This window comes from Bufo gargarizans, chromosome 8 (assembly GCF_014858855.1).
Source record: "Bufo gargarizans isolate SCDJY-AF-19 chromosome 8, ASM1485885v1, whole genome shotgun sequence".
Taxonomy (NCBI): domain Eukaryota; kingdom Metazoa; phylum Chordata; class Amphibia; order Anura; family Bufonidae; genus Bufo; species Bufo gargarizans.
In genome coordinates, this window is record NC_058087.1 from 47,998,806 (window position 1) to 48,015,949 (window position 17,144).

At 43.8% G+C, this 17,144-nt stretch overlaps 1 protein-coding gene across 2 annotated transcripts in view; it reads left to right on the top strand.

Moving 5' to 3' along the window:
* The window catches only part of LOC122944874 (lanosterol synthase-like), a 91,817-nt gene that overhangs the window by 14,230 nt on the left and 60,443 nt on the right, over nt 1-17,144 (top strand). For both annotated transcript variants that reach the window (XM_044303579.1, XM_044303580.1), the window contains exons 9-14: nt 504-622; nt 1,305-1,402; nt 3,465-3,492; nt 5,833-5,889; nt 6,559-6,630; nt 10,497-10,547. In XM_044303579.1, the coding sequence (XP_044159514.1) occupies nt 504-622; nt 1,305-1,402; nt 3,465-3,492; nt 5,833-5,889; nt 6,559-6,630; nt 10,497-10,547 (425 nt within the window). The remainder of the gene's footprint in view (nt 1-503; nt 623-1,304; nt 1,403-3,464; nt 3,493-5,832; nt 5,890-6,558; nt 6,631-10,496; nt 10,548-17,144) is intronic.

Genomic DNA, 17,144 nt, shown 5'->3' on the forward strand with positions numbered 1-17,144 from the left:
TTAATGGAGCTTTTGCATTTACATAGTTAGTAATCCTGTAGGATAAGGGATAATTTACTGGCCGGTGAGACCCCCCCCCCCCCCCTCCCCAATGATTCCGAGAATGGGGATCCCATTCCCCCAGACTGCACAGGCGACCCGCTTCTCCAGTCTTTCTCTATATGACTGCTGGAGACAGCCGTATGTAGCTATTATTGGCTATTTCAGGTCCTATACAGAATGAATAGCTGATAATAGCTGTACTCGGCCTACCGCTCTATCAAGACAGGGGAACGGACCCCAGTTCTTGGGTCCCACAGATCACTTAGTTATTCCCTATCCTGTGAATAACCTCAAAACGTGGCACAACCCCCTTAATCTGTTATTTATGTGGGCCGACTACAGTGAGTGATGTAAGCAAATATAAATGTGCCCTCGTTCTTAAATGAGGTTAACCTGCCTTCTGCATCTTTCGTATTGAATTATCTGTATTTGCATAAGTAATTTTGCCCTTTTCTTTGCAGTCCTTTTGAATCTATACGAGACGTACCACATTTCTTCTCTCCGGAGATATGCAGTACATGAATTGTATGACCACATAACAGCAGATGACCGGTTTACAAAGTGTATCAGCATTGGTCCGGTGAGTGTCATACCACAATCCCGGCCATCAGACATTGAAAATGCGAAGGAAGAGCCACGCAAGTGCGACCACCACTGCTACATCGCAGCGGTGGTCATAATCCTAGATGAGCTGCAAACATTAAAGGAGAGGACCAATAGAAGAATAACAGGGCACTACAGAAAAATGATTGTATTAGTTACATCAGCTATTACTGGAAACAAGACTGGCCAGATGGGAAAACCCTTTTAAAGGGTTTTTCCAAGAATTTATCATTCTCTGGATAGGTCATCAGTATCTGATCTGTGGGGGTTCTACACCCAGGACCCCAGCCGATCAGCTGTTTGAGAGGGCACCTGCACTCCTGTAAGTGCCCGGCCTTCTCTCTGCTCAGCCTAATTCACTATTACAGCTCAGCCCAATTCACTTAAATGGAGCAGATCTGCACCTAGGCCACGTCACCGATGAATGACATCACATGGCCTAGTAGAAGCTGTGAGAAGGCTGCAGCACTACTGCAAGCACTGCTGCCTTCTCAAATAGCTGATCAACAGGGATCCTGGGTGTCGGACCCCCACCAATCAAATACTGATGATGACCTATCCAGACAAGTAAATTACGTCAAACCACAAGATAATAATAACCATTTAAACATAGTACACAGTTGAGTCTTTATTTTGAAACAAACCTTTGTATTCCACAGATCTCTAAGGTGATTAATATGGTGGTCCGCTGGCATGTAGATGGACCAGAATCTCCTTCATTCCGGGAACATGTAGATCGCATCCCTGATTACCTTTGGTGAGTTGAGGTCTCCATCCAGTGCTGAAATGCAGTTTATACAATTTCTATACCAGTTTACTAATCTGATTTCTTACAATATAAGATGTTGGGATCTGTATGTGAACGGGGGTCAGCTATGACAGACTTCACAGGATACAGCATTTTAAAAGTCTAATACCATTTATTTTCCATCCATGTTAGAAAACATGAACATGAACAACAAAACAAAAGTCTCTGCCAGTCTGGGCGCTAACTAAACATTGGGTTTTTATCACCCCATGCTTTCAGCATAACACAGGTGATTAGACTTTACACAGCCAACAGGTAATGCAGCTTCCAGGCTTCTGACACAGCATTTCAGCCCTGTATTTATCCCCACAGTAATGAGCCCAGCAGCTACACCAGGGTTTGCCTAAAGCTTGGGGAAAATGTTGTACTGGAGTGGGGAGGGAATGGCATGTCCCACTACCAATGCCTACATGCCATTCCATAAAAATCCAGGCCAATAAAACACTTTAAAGAAAGGTGCCTCAGCAACTTAAACAGGGAATTGTGAACTGTTTTTATGTCTCTAGAGGTAACTTGCTAGCCAATATATGTATTGTGAGCTAGCATCATTCTAGAAACAGTAAAGGTGGCCATTGAAGAAGGTTGATGATTGAACAACCCTTAAGTGAGTGATTGTCTGAAGAATCAATCTGCCAAAGCAGGCTCCATTGCTTTACTCTCCAGCACCTGCCCAGTGTTGTGCATGAACATTCATGAGAAGAGCACTCCTGCACAATGGTGCATGTGCTGTGAAGCCTGAGCACGTACAACCACAGTCACTGGATATGCGCAGGAGAGTACAACAACTGAGCCTGCTCGGGATCTAATGAGACTTGGGGATGACATTACCTGCCTGAAGAGCCTCAGTCAAGCTGCGGGGGAAAGGAGGGGACACCTTGACTCAGAGGAGTAGAATACCGGTCTCCTTGACTTGAACAGACTCATATGCCTACAGCAAGAATATATTAAAATGGGATTTTCAGTGCATTTACTAGAAAACTGCAATAAGAACTAGTTCCAAGGCAGGAATGAGGTGCTGAGGGCAGTTTAAATTGCATTTTAAAGGTGACAGCTTCCCTTTAAAATTAAAAACAAAAACAATATCTAATCACCTGTTTCTCCAGCGCAGTTCAGTGTGGCGCAGGTCTGTTCTCAAACAGTTAGTGATTCGCCTGGATACAGCACTTGACCTTTGCATCTAAACACTGTCCTCAGCAGAAGAAGAGATTGGCTGCAGCAGTGAAGTGCTGAATCCGGGCGCGTCACAATAGTCAGTGACGTGTCTGGATTCTGCATTTCTGAGGATAGTAATTGGCTGCAGTAGTCATGTGCTGTATCAATGGACATCATTGCTGCTGTTTGAGAAGAACATCACAGTAGGAGTAGCAGACTAGAAACACCTGAGTATCTATAAATATATATATATATATATATATATAAATATATATATATATATATATATATATATATATATATATATATATGCCAGATTTTTCGCCCTATAAGACGCACCGGCCCATAAGGCACACCTAGGTTTTAGAGGAGGACAGTAAAAAATATATTTTTCATTAGACCTCAGATCAGGCCAGCAATCAGACCCCCAATGTTAATCAGACCTCAGCTGACAACCCCAATCAGACCCCCAATGTTAATAAGACCCTTAATCAGACCTCAGATCAGCCCCCCATGCCTCAGATCAGCCCCCCCCCCATGCCATGCCCAGTGCCATTTATCAGCCCCAATTATAAGTCCCCATGCCATTTTTGAGCCCCCATTATGATCCCCCATGCCACAGAGCAAATAAAATTAAAAAAAAACACTTACCTCTCCTGCTCCGGACGCCCAGCTAATTTTTTTTATTTATTAAAGATGTAGGACTTGTCTGGGATTTTTATATTGGACAACCCTCATTAATGTTAAGATATGAGAATTTACTTTTATGTTTGCATTCATATTTTTTTACATTGCCCCTTTTAACCGAAACTTAGATTCTTTATACATGCTTATTTTTTACATGTTTATCTTCTTGCAGGCTGGGCTTGGATGGGATGAAAATGCAGGTAGATATGGCTTTATTGTATTGTTTTATTCAGGGATATTTGCGTCCTGCACTCTGTACATACCTAGTGTACGGCTGACTGAACTCTGGAATCTGTGGCTCTATAGGATGGTGTAGGTTGGCCCCTGACTTTAGATCTGAGTGACTGTAACTGTATTGCGGTACACTGTGGTTATTTCACATGCACCACGGCACAGAACACTGCTTTGCTACTGTATATTACACTTTGGGGTCATGATGGCTCCAGAAGCAGCCAGGTTGGCTACGTAGGTAGAGTCTTTAGAGACATGCCAATAGCTTGCTTTGCTTGGGATCTGTGAGTTGAGACTCTTCAACTTGCTAGAGCAAAGTGACTCCCAGCACTCCTTTCTGAGAGGAGCATCCCTTTGTCTTTTATCTTGGAGATCATAGAATTATCAAGCTGTCAGAAGATTGCTAAAACCAAAGGATCACTTTATGGGGTTCCCATGATGAATGTAAAAAATGAAGATCGTACATATTCTAGTACATGACAACTTCTTTCTAAGGGCTCATGCACACGACCGTTGCTGTCTTTATGGTCCGCAAAACACGGATACCGGCCGTGTGCTGTCCTCATCTTTTGCAGCCTCATTTAAGTGAATGGGTCCGCATCCGACCCTAAAATAATGGGGATCGGATGTGGACCAAGAATATGTTTGTGTGCTTGAGCCCTACTAAAACTAGAACCAGCCATGTACCTGACCTGGCTCCAGGGATCTCTTGTTTCATTGCTGCAGTTGTTCTGTTAGATTTGTTTTAAGCTGTCATCTTAGGCTGAGTTCACACGAACGTGTCCGGATTAGGTCCGGATGCGTCCCGGTGTATTGCGGCAAACCCGCGCGAGTAGGTAAACAATTGCAGTCAGTTTTGACTGCGATTGCGTTCCGATGTTCAGTTTTTATTGCGCGGGTGCTATGTGTTTTGCATGCGCGTGATAAAAAACCGACTGTGGTACCCAGACCCAAACTTTTTCACAGAAGTTCAGGTTTGGGTTCGGTGTTGTGTAGATGTTATTATTTTCCCTTATAACATGGTTATAAGGGAAAATAATAGCATTCTTAATACAGAAGGCATAGTAGGTGGTCAATTGAGGGTTAAAAAAAATATATATATTAACTCACCTTCTCCTCTTGATCGCGTAGCTGCCGGTCTCCTCTTACTTCTTTAATGATGAGCTGTCGGCTAAATGACCTGTGGTGACGTCAGATCACATGCTCCAATCACATGGTCCATCACCACGGCAGCTCATCATTAAAGAAGTAAGAAGAGACCGGCAGCTACGCGATCAAGAGGAGAAGGTGAGTTAATATTTTTTTTTTTAACCCTCAATTGAGCACCTACTATGCATTCTGTATTAAAGAATGTTATTTTCTCTTACAACCATGTTATAAGGGAAAATAATACAGTGAATAGACTGTCACCTAGCAACCATGCGTGAAAATCGCACCGCATCCGCGATTTTCACTCAGCCCCATTCACTTCTATGGGGCCTGCGTTGCGTGATAAACGCACAATATAGAGCATGCTGCGATTTTCACGCAACGCTCAAGTGATGCGTGAAAATCACAGCTCATGTGAACAGCCCCATAGAAATGAATAGGTCTGGATTCAGTGCGGGTGCAATGCGTTCACCTCACGCATTGCACCCGTGCGGAAATCTTGCCCGTGTGAACTCAGCCTTAGTGTGTGTGTTTTTTCCCGGGGGGATGTCCTTTCTGCTGTAACTGGTGGCAGTTGAAGGATGAAACTGAGCCTGTACTTCCATGTCAGTGAACAGGACAGAGAAATTAGAAAAAGAGCAATTTTTATTTACATGCATTTACAACATTATTCAGATCCAGGCGCTTGTTTGGAAACTAGAATACTTTTGTGGGACAGCCCCTTTAAAGGAAACAAAATAAAGGAACAGTGGTTGCTGAAACTAGTGGTTGATGCAGATACATGCATAGATCTGTTGCAGAGATTTCTGTGACTGCCCCATGAATGTGAATAGGGTTTGCAGAAATCCATGTGCGGGCCATTAAGACAACCCCATTCAGATGAATGGAACAGATTTTTGGTCACAGACATTTCTGCAGCAAATCTACTGTGTGTGAATGTACTCTTATAGTATCTAGACAGGAATCTGGCCACTGGTCCTCAATGCAGAAGTGTGGATTTTTATATTGTATGTGTGTATATACACTGTGTGTATCATTTTATTTTATTAAACTTGACAAATCAGTAGAGTTGCAGGTGGAGGGACCATGTTGTCTCCGTGTCAGTTTTTTTCTAACGATACAAATTCTGTATTCAACATCTAGTTGTTCATCTTTCTTAGGGCACAAATGGATCTCAGCTCTGGGACACAGCATTTGCCATACAGGCATTCTTGGAGGTATGCAAAGTACCAGCAGTTCTGCCTTATGAAGAAAACACAAGAGAGACCATATAAATTATATTTCAGAGTCACTCTACTTTCACACAATTTCATTTCATTTAATACAGAACGGCTTAACTAGCAAGTTTCAAAATCATGTAATTTAAAAAATAGCCACTAGGGGTCTCACTTCCACCTAAATTGCAGTCCACTGCAAAAACCTGGTAACAGAGACACAGCTGATGCTAGTTCATGAACTGTGTATTCTCTATACATAATAACTAGAAAGTTAGCTTTTTCAGGACTTGCATAATAATACAATGTGAATTTACTATATTGCTTATTCAAACTGTGGGTGCAATGTATGCAGACAGAGCTGATCAGGATCTGCTAAGACCCTGTAGTTCTGCTCTGGCCCCAGTACACTGGATTGCAAGGACCTCTATGGATGGATCAGGCATATTACCGCTTCTGTCTTCTTTTCAGTGACAGCTAAGGACCCAACCTGGTCCTGCTATATTGCAGAAGCTTGCTTTCAGCACTGTAGGACGCTGCAGTAAGAAACACAGCTGGCAGATAATCAGCTGTGTTCCTGACAAACATTATGCACACTTTGTGGTGAAAAATTAGGTATGATTTTAATATATATATTTTTTATTTTCAACTTTTTTTGTTCTTTGTCTGCAGGCTGGAGCCCACAAGAAAAAACAGTTTCAGAAATGTTTGGAGAAAGCACATGAATTTCTCCGTATTACACAGGTACAGTTTTGGGAAACACTAAGCCACGCATGACTGAATAGCTGGATATTTGTTGTGGCGGATTTTCATGCAGCAAATCTGCAGGGTTGTACAGTACCAGCAAAGTGAATGAGTGTTTAGCAATTCAGAAAAAATCCACAGCAGAAACTGACCGAAGGTGCCGATTTTAGATCTGCAGCATTTCAATTGCAAAAGTTTCCAATGCAAACAGTGAACTCTACGTCTAATCAGCAGCATTTCAGCAATAAAATCAGCAACAAAAAACACACAATTTGGTGCGTTTTTTTTTTCTGCTACAGATTACAAGCTGAAGCGCTTAAGATTTTCTGCTGCAGAAAATCAGTGTCTAATCAGTCACATGTGGACATAGCCTAAGGGCAGTGCAGCATGCTGGGTCTCCCTATGGAGGATGCGCGCGTGAGCTTACTAGTGATAAGGTGCCGAGGATAGTAGTACTCACGGTTTAGTTGTCCCTTGGGGCCGGCAGTGCAGTAAATAGGAAGACAGCACGAAATCCTCCGGGGCACTCTCTGTTGCAGGGAACGCCAGCCAGTTGGTTGAGGTGCCCTTGATGGTAATTGGTGTAAGGTGCTTTTGCGGCTGGGCCCCTGGTTCGTGACACCAGCACTGTAAGGTGCAATGAGGAGGAGAAGTGGAATGAGGGAGGCAGTGGTTGAATCAAGCAGGAACTTTACTTGTCAGAGGTAGTAAGGCATCCAATAACATCACTTTGTCTTTCATACAGATGGCAAAAAGGGTAAAGCTGCAAAATCCAAATTAGCTGTCACCACCATGGTTGTGGTCGTGACTCCTTGGTTCGCATGCTGTTGTCAGCGGTTTGTTTTATGTTGTCTTCCACAGGTGTGGGCTCTGTACCTAGCCTCACGTGTGGTTGCTAGCCACTCGCTGTCATGGCATGTGGTTGCCGCTGGCAACATTATTTAGGTGACAGTATCGCAGTCTGAGCTGGTACTAGGCAGCTTGCTGTAAAGTGCATGCGGTTGCACCAGGCAACCTGTCTTTGTATGTGTGCACTTTGTCGTTTTGATGTTTTATGTCCTTGTTATTTATTGCAGCGACCAAACATCTTCTGGCATCGCACGGCTGAGGGTTTCCCCCACCCTCAGCCGTGACATTAGCAGGCTACTTATGGTGAAGTGCATAGGTTACTTCCAGCCCACTTGAGTGAAGGTGATGTTCTTACTTGTGCTTGGTTCCTGGTCTTGCTCTGATTCCTCAACCTTTCACTATTAGTTTAGATCCTCTGTAAATGAGTATTTTGACAGATGGCCTTTCTGTCCTTGATTGTGGTGGAGCTGCTGGAAGCTTAGAATCTCTCCACCTGATGCAAAGGAGTCTGGAGTCTGATAAATGACAGTTACCTTCCTTTGTCAATATAGTCTTTAGTTCAATGATCCAACAACCTAAAGGCGATCTCCCTCATGGCAGGCAAACACTCTGCTTCATTATTTGAAAAGGTTGTGGTTTTAAAAGTCATAATCCATTTGATACCCCGGAAGGGTACTCTACAGCGTAGGATCCTATAGTCCTGATCTTTGGACTCAATGGTTGAAACAAGTTAGTTTTCCTGGGCTAGTCCCAGGCGGACAGAGACAAGACTGTCTCCTCTCCTGCCTCCTAACTCCTCCACTCCTATTCTCTACTCCCCCTTTCACTTCCTGCGTCTGCACTATATAAGTAGTGTGTTAGTGGTTAAAAGTATGTGTAACACCCCAGAGTTGTGTTACTACACTCCTCTACCCCGCTACAATCTCTTAAAAGCATTTACATTGTCATCTAATGTAATTTTACCTTACATCCTCACAAATGTGCATTGAAAGCCTTGTTAAATGTATATTGTTGTCAATCTCAGCAATCAGCAATGTTCTGGCAAGGACTTAAGTTCAGTTTAGTACATCTAGGCTGGAATAATACATTCCAGCTTAGCTCCCCCTCTGTGAGCAGAGTGGGCTGTGCCAACATCCTGCCTCATGGGTGGAGAAGGAAGTTAGAGTTAGTGTGCCAGCCACCCCTGTTGGGGTAGGCTGTTTGTTAGTCTTCAGGAGTCCCCCTGCATAGGGAACCAAGCCAGGATCTTGTCTCGGCTGAGACATTGATCCCCATCCCCAGCCTGAGCCCTGCAGCCTCAGCTGGAAGACAGAAGCAAGCAGACAACTCCAGTTCCAGGAAGAAGCCATTTCCTGTGAAGATAACTGTGAGTAAAGTCCAGAAACCAAAGAGAAGCCATATCCCTCCTCATCTAGTCAGTCCCCATACAGCAGAAGATAGAGAGTGGAGAAGCTAAATTCCTGCCACAGTATAGAGCTAACAAGCAGACATCCTTTCCTGCAAGCTCCAGGTACATGAGAGAGCAGAAGATAAATTCCTGCCAACCATTGCCAATACCTGCCGGGACCTAAGACTAAAGCTGTATCTTGCTTGGATGAAAGTTACAATCAGTAAAGACAAGTTTGAACTTTACCCAAGGTCTGGATCTCAAATTCTGCTGCAAATTACTCCCGTACCCGGGTAGGAGACACCGTTGACACCATTATCATTACCATACAGAGATATTACACCACTGGCATTTCTAACCTGGGGCGTGAGTTATAACACATTGAAGGGCCCTGTGATTGTACCCTGCACACGTTGCAATTGGCGTCACAAACAAAACTATAGACTACGCCTGACCCAGCCATTGGAAAATTTGGTTTCAGAGTGCATACCCCGGTCCAGCTCACTGCATATGTAGTGCAGGCTACCAGCCTGAAATATGGATTTAGCAGCATAGACAAAGAAACTGTATAAAACTGTATAAAACAACATCATATTACAAAGCAATTTGGAGTGGACCATACACACAGGAGTGGGACACTACATTAATTTAAAAGGGTTCTCCTTTAAGCCTCATTTACACGTCAGTGTTCCACTTATGTGTGCTGTCCATGTTGTCCACGGACAGCACACATACCCATTCATTTTTTTTTTTTTACCGCAGTCCATGGGTCCCAGTTTTTACAAGGGATGCATGCTCTATCTTGTCCGTGTTCACGGATCCATGACGTTATAGTCTATGGGTCCGCGAAAACCACGGATGCCATCCGTGTTTCACAGATCATTAGGAAGAGATGCTTTAAAAATTATTTTTCAGCTGACCCAACACGGATCCATCATGGACATCTTCATGGAGGCATCACTGACCACTCTGAAGCAGCTGATTGGCAGGGATGCAAAAAAATGAAACTGAGATACAATGTGGTCTATTTTAATTTGATATTATTTTCTTGAGATGTACAGAAGATGTGTATAGCAAGTCCCAAATATGGGCAGTGACAGCATTCAGAATCCAGATTGTAGGCACAAGAAATGAAGTTTTATTCCACCAGCATGTTACTGTATGGATTCTGAGTGCTGACGCTACCAAAATGTGAGACTTGAGTACTGAGTGTAGACCAGTTGGACACAGCCCACCAGGTGATGTGCACCAGTCAGACCTGGAACTAGGGTGTTGCTACCCCACATGTTGCCATTTTAAAAGTGATCTTCAACCTTTGACATGTCATCTCCCAGTTATACTTGGCGTACCAAGACTTGCAGTTTTTACAGCAGGTAGAGCAACACAGGTTGCAGGAAAATAATATAGGATATATCAAATAATATAGGAAAGGACGATTTACCATTAAATGTGGATTTAAAATAGATTAATTTGGTTTATCCTCTAAAGCAGTGATTTGTGCTTTCAGAGCAGTTCTCACAGGTCCAAATAAAGGGTTTGATCTGCTAATAGGGCAGATAGAACAGTTTTATAAATTGATGAGTCCAGAAAATGGTTTCCATGATATATGATTATTATCTTGGTGTTTCAGGTACCAGATAACCCACCAGAGTACAAGAAGTACTACAGACAAATGAACAAGGTAGGTATATTTTTGAAGCAGTTTTCACACCCAGTTGTAGGTCTCCTGGTGGGATTTTTACAACATGCACAAGACATTATACAGCATCTACAAACATAACTCTTCCTTTTTGCAAAGGACACATATGGCCTATCCGGCGACTGTCTTACCATCATATTTCCCTTTCTATTATGTCCATGTACACTATGCTCCTAATTAAAGAGAAGATTCACCCCTCTATTAGATGATGCATAAACAGCAGTATCCTGAAATGGTCTCATGAATTGAAATGCTCCCTTTACATTCCCTGCCTATTCCCAGAGTATCTAGGACAGGCTCATTTCTTCTAAATACATACTCAGGGTTATGCACACAACCATATGTATTTTGCGATCCGCAAAAAATACGTGTGCATTCCGTATTTTGCGGAACAGGACAGCTGGCCTCTAATAGAACAGTACTATTCTTGTCCGTAATGCGGACAACAATAGGACATGTTTTTTTTTTTTTTGCGGAACGGAAATACGGACATACAGAAACGGAATGCACACAGAGTAACTTCCGTTTTTTTTTTGCGGACCCATTGAAATGAATGGTTCCGTATACGGGCTGCAAAAAAGACGGAACGGGCACGGAAAGAAAATACGTTCATGCGCATAAGCCCTAATAGTGCTGCTCCACTTTGGCTGACTTCTGGTAAGGGCTTAGGGAATGTCCACACAGGACGGATACGCTTGGGATTTCCCAACGTTGATTTGTGTGCTCCAAATCCGCAGCGTTGTACAGTACCAGCAAAGTGGATGAGAGTTTACCAAATCTTATCCACATGCTGTAAAAAAAACCTGCAGTATAAGTTGAACCCGCGATACAGATTCCAAATCCACGGCATGTCAGTTTATGCTACAGATGTCCACTCATGATTTCACCCTTTGCAATGCTTGGAGTGAGATCCAACATAAAACCTGCAACAAATCCTCCCCGTTTGGATGTAACACTTCAGAGGTTGGAACCCAAGGGGGCGGGGCTAGATGCAGCAGGTAGCAGACGTGCAGGCTGAGAGCTCCGGGTGGAAAATACTACATCTATCGCCATCTGCATCATTCTTCCCCCTTTCCAGGGAAAGAGAAAAGGCCCAGGATTGCGCGTCCCCTTTAAGCAGAGAAATGACTATACCTATCCTCTGACTTTCATCACCAGAAGACGATGGACGCAGCCGAAAATATAATTTGCAAGACTCTCTAAAACGGATAAAATCATCCGTACCCCCTGCAAATCGATCAGGAAGAGCAACTTTAGGCTCCACATAAATTTGACCTCCTCCTGATGCCAGAGCATTCTGACACTGTGTGACCGAACCACGTAGCTCCGCAACCTCTAGGGCAGGGGTCGGCAACCTTTTCCAGACGGTGTGCCGATTTAAAAAAAAAGTCGAAGTTGAAGCACTCAGTGTGCCGTGCAATACAGTAAAGTCGTATAACTAAGGAGAGATTTATCAAAACAGTTGTAAAGGAAAACTGGCTTTGTTGCTCATATCAATCAATAAGATTCCACCTTTAATGTTCCAATGGAACTGTAAATGAAAGGTGGAATCTGATGTGGTTGATGGTTGATATGGGCAACAAAGCTAGTTTTCCTTTCTTTACATCAATTTTGATAAATCAACCCCAACTATATGTGACATAATAATAATAATAATACAAATAATAATTAGCTTAACTTACCTGGCCCTGACTTTCTTTGCAAAGACGCTGAAGTTGTGGTTCATATGAGGTGACTTTCAGTTGGACACATGCTTCAGACTGGTCATTAGTAAGCCTGTTTCGTGAGGGGCAGAGGATAGCATTCATATGGGAGAAGATCTGTTCACACAAATATGTTGACCCAAAGACTGACAACATTGCAAATGCTATTTTCTTCAAACAGGCAAATTTATCTGGAAGTGATTTCCAACACATAAAAAGGGACTGTGCATTCTCTCTGGATGTTTAAAGTGATGTCCGCAGCTCTCCGAACTTAATAGTCCACAAAGATGAGCTCTGGAAGTCAATCAATTGCATTTCCAAATCATCAATGTCCATCCATTCAAAAACTGACAGGTCTATGTCTGTCACCTTAAACTTGTCTGGAGATATGAGATGAGAAAAGAAAACATTGGCCCATATCTCTGAAAATCTTGGCATCTCCTGGAAAATTCGGACTCAAGCTCTTTCATATACATTGAAATGTTAGCTGTGCTGACTGAATGATGAGAGGAAAGCTCTCTCTCGAGTGTTTGAAGTAGCGAAATGTCCCCTTTCTGTATCCTCCACATAAACTTTAAGTTTGGACGTGAATGCCTTCCAATGTTCAAACAGCCCCATGACAGTTTGTCCAGCTCCCTACATGCAGAGATTTGAGTTCATTTAAGTGTGATGTAATATCAGCCAGAAACATGAGTTTCTCAAGCCATGTGAAATCCTCCAGCTCTGGGTAATGCTGCTTCTTCTCAGCAAGAAAGGCTTTAATTGCATCAATGCAGGTCACAAAACTCTCCAAGACTTTTCCACTACTGAGCCACCTGACATTGGAATGAAGCGGGATGTCTTTGTATGCACATTCCATTTCTTCAAGCAGCGCTTGGAATTGCCTATGAGTCAAGGCCAGAGCGAGCTCGCAGAAAATTCACAATTTTCACAACTGTTGCCATTACAGTATTAAGATCAGAATTTGACATCTTTGCACAGAGATTCTCCTGGTGTATAATGCAGTGGAATTTAAGAACAGGGTGCCCAATTTTGTCCTTAATTAATCTGGCAAATCCTTTTTGTTTTCCCACCATTGCGGGGGCACCATCAGTGGTGACTGCAAAGATTATTCTAACATCAACGGAAATGCTTTCAAAATATTCAGCAAAGGTTTCAGCCAAGTCATCACCTTTTGTGGTGCCATACATTGGTTTCAAACAGCACAGCTCCTCTTGTACTCCAGCAGAATCACAGAATCTGGCCACAATTGCCAAACGAGACACATCATTAATGTCCACGCTTTCATCCAGCGCAACACTAAACACAGTGCAGTCCTTCAAACCAGTCACTTGCTGCTACCTAATGTTATTTGCCATATCAGTGATCTGGCGCTCAACAGTTCTTGCTGAATTTGGCAGGTCATTAATCCTAGACATGATAGTGTTCTTGTTTGGTAAACCATCAAACAAATCACCAGCTGCACAAAATGCTTCTTTAATGTATTCTCCATCGGTGAAGGGCTTTCCATGCTTAGCAATGCACTGAGCTATCTTGTAACTTGCAAGTGTTGCATAGACTTTACCATGACATAAATTATGGAGAACACTTCTCTGTTTAGTGTACTTTGAAATCGCTAGTTTGATTGATTCTGTTTTGTCAGCATCATCTTTAAATGAGTTTTGATGTTTTGTCTCAAAATGGCGGCGCACACTTGAGGTCCAACAAACGACACTTTCACAGCACAAAACACACACTGCCCTGTCTTTTTGTTGAATAAATGCCTATGAAGATGTCCATTCTTTTTTAAATGAACGAATGTCCACTTTAGTGCGGTTAACTGCCATATGACAGTTAAGAATTCCCTAATAAACATAAATATCAAGGTGTTTACTGACAGTGGAGGACAGACGCTTCTATTCTCATTACTTACCTTTTCTGTAGTGTAGTGGTGAGACAAGGAGCACTGGAGGTGCAGTGGAGAAGCCTTGGAGATGAGCCTTGTGGGTCTAGTAACCTGTGTAATGGGAAAAAGTGTGGAAACATAAATATCAAGGCGTTTACTGACAGTGGAGGACAGACGCTTCTATTCTCATTACTTACCTTTTCTGTAGTGTAGTGGTGAGACAAGGAGCACTGGAGGTGCAGTGGAGAAGCCTTGGAGATTAGCCTTGTGGGTCTAGTAACCTGTGTAATGGGAAAAAGTGTGGAAACATAAATATCAAGGCGTTTACTGACAGTCGAGGACAGACGCTTCTATTCTCATTACTTACCTTTTCTGTAGTGTAGTGGTGAGACAAGGAGCACTGGAGATGCAGTGGAGAAGCCTTGGAGATGAGCCTTGTGGGTCTAGTAACCTGTGTAATGGGAAAAAGTGTGGAAACATAAATATCAAGGCGTTTACTGACAGTGGAGGACAGACGCTTCTATTCTCATTACTTACCTTTTCTGTAGTGTAGTGGTGAGACAAGGAGCACTGGAGGTGCAGTGGAGAAGCCTTGGAGATGAGCCTTGTGGGTCTAGTAACCTGTGTAATGGGAAAAAGTGTGGAAACATAAATATCAAGGCGTTTACTGACAGTGGAGGACAGACGCTTCTATTCTCATTACTTACCTTTTCTGTAGTGTAGTAGTGCGACAAGGAGCACTGAGGGAGCACCCGGAGGAGCAGTGGAGAAGACTTGGAGATGAGGCTTGTGGGCCTTCCTGGTAACCCGTCTAATGGAAAAAAGTGTTGCAGAAAAGCTACAGCACAGACACTGTGTCATTCTTTGAATTAAAAAGGGTGAAATCTGCAGCATCAAGTGATATGCTACAGATTTCAACCATCATCACCTATCATACACCTACTGACAGTGGTGAGGCAAAGCAGCCCTCATGGAGTAATTTTAGATGAGGGCTGCCCTCTCTAACAACTGTCAGTAAGTGCATGGATGGTGGGGCCAGGGTACTGGGGCCCAGAGACTGGCTGATGACACCTTGCACACTTATACACTGTTCACCCCCCTCCTTCACATTAATAATACACTGCTCAATCAGAGCTCATCCCACATGTATAACAGCCATAACTCATACCCCCCACAAATAAGTTTCTCCCCATCAATCCCACTAGCCCCCCCCCCAGTAATAAATATGGTATGCAGCCTCTCCCTCCACTTCCCAAGCTCACCAGCCTCCTTTACTAAAGTTAGAACAAGTCCCAGACGTGGCTGATATCAATGCCAACCTATAATGGAGCCTGTCTTCACTCCATCTTCACTCCGTCGTGGCGGGAAGCGTGAGGGGCGGGGCTAATAGACGTGCCTGACATTTAGCTAAGACGCTAGCCAGCCAGCCCTCACGGTAACATACTGACCTACTCCGCTGGCTGGCTGGGAGGTGGGGACTGGTAGGGGCGGGACAAGCTCTGCCGACACTTCTATTAACTACTGCGGGCCCAGCAGGCAGACTCGCTCTGCCTGAATATGTAAAATTGATGTGTGGCATATAAATAATGTGTGGCATATAAATAATCAGAATGGCCCGGCGTGCCATTGAATTCCTGGCAGCGTGCCGTGTTTGGCACGCGTGCCGGGGGTTGCCGACCCCTGCTCTAGGGATAGCCCCTGCATGCAGGTTAACTAACGTATCAACTGATGCCATCACAAAAAACCTCTGAGCAATGACAGTCAAAGTATGGCGGGTTATAATTTCACGCCGGACGGGATATCAGACATACAGATAAACCAGCAAACCAGGCTCTAGGCCAGAAGCAGGGGAAGGGCCACCTCCTAGCAAATCCCTGACTTCTCTCCCTGCTCTGCTCAGCCCACATTTAGACTTAGATGGTAGGAATGATGTGTCCTCGTGCCTGGGCTAAAACACCCTAGATTCCCTGAGATGGTGAAAAGGGGAATAGGAGCAGCCTGCTCGCACAGAACCTGGATGGGAGAGATGACACTAACACAACCAAGATAGCAAACAACAAAAACTGAAACCACACTTATCTTTTCTGAGCTGGAAGAGACAACCTTCCTTCCTTGCTTCCAAGGCCAGAATGATTTCTATAACCCGCTCAGAGCACTGGGATGGAGTGCTATTTAAACTAATGCAACACGCCAGACCTGCAGGGTATAGTGAAGTGAGGTCACGGTTATGGGCAATCGAGGGTTACTCACTGTATTGGAGAACCCTGGGCAGGCGTGTGGCAGTGAAGGAGAGGTAGACACGGTTCCTCTGGGGCACACTCTGTATGTAGGGACCAGGCCTGATGGTGGATGAGGTGCCCTGGATGTTACAGGTATTTTGAGTGCCTGGGGCAAGGTCCCTTTTGGATTCGTGACGCCAGTGCCTTTGACGGTGGCACACCGGTTGGTAGTTGGAATGATGGAGGTACACAGGTAGTATAGTGAACCAAACGTTACTTTACTGAACAGTCCAACTTTGTACAGCAGGTGGTAACACAGTCTTTCAAATCACAGTTTCACAAGTAGGCTTTCTCCACAAAATGGCAGGTATTAATTATGCAAGATACGCAGAGGGTAAATTCACAAGCACTCAGAAGCAGGTTGTACCTTTCCTCAGAATTAGTGTACACTGTTCTTTCTAGAACTCCTGTCTGGCTTTCTATCCCAAGGCCCGGATGCCTAAAGGGTGGCTTAAATCCTTGGTAGTTATATCTTTCTCAGGTATTAGATTCTTGCTGCACTTTCTACTGCATCTGCCCATCAGGGTTACTTATCTTTTCCCTGGAGTTTCCTCACTTGGCTGGTGATTGACTGTGGATTTCTCCCAGGAGGTTCTGTCCTGCAACTGGGGTGTCTCTACTGAGCTAATCCTAGCCTCAGGAGCTTCAGGTGGACGAAGTAACTCCTCTAGTCCCCTGGAATGAACTAACTCTCTTCTGTCTGGGCCTTCCT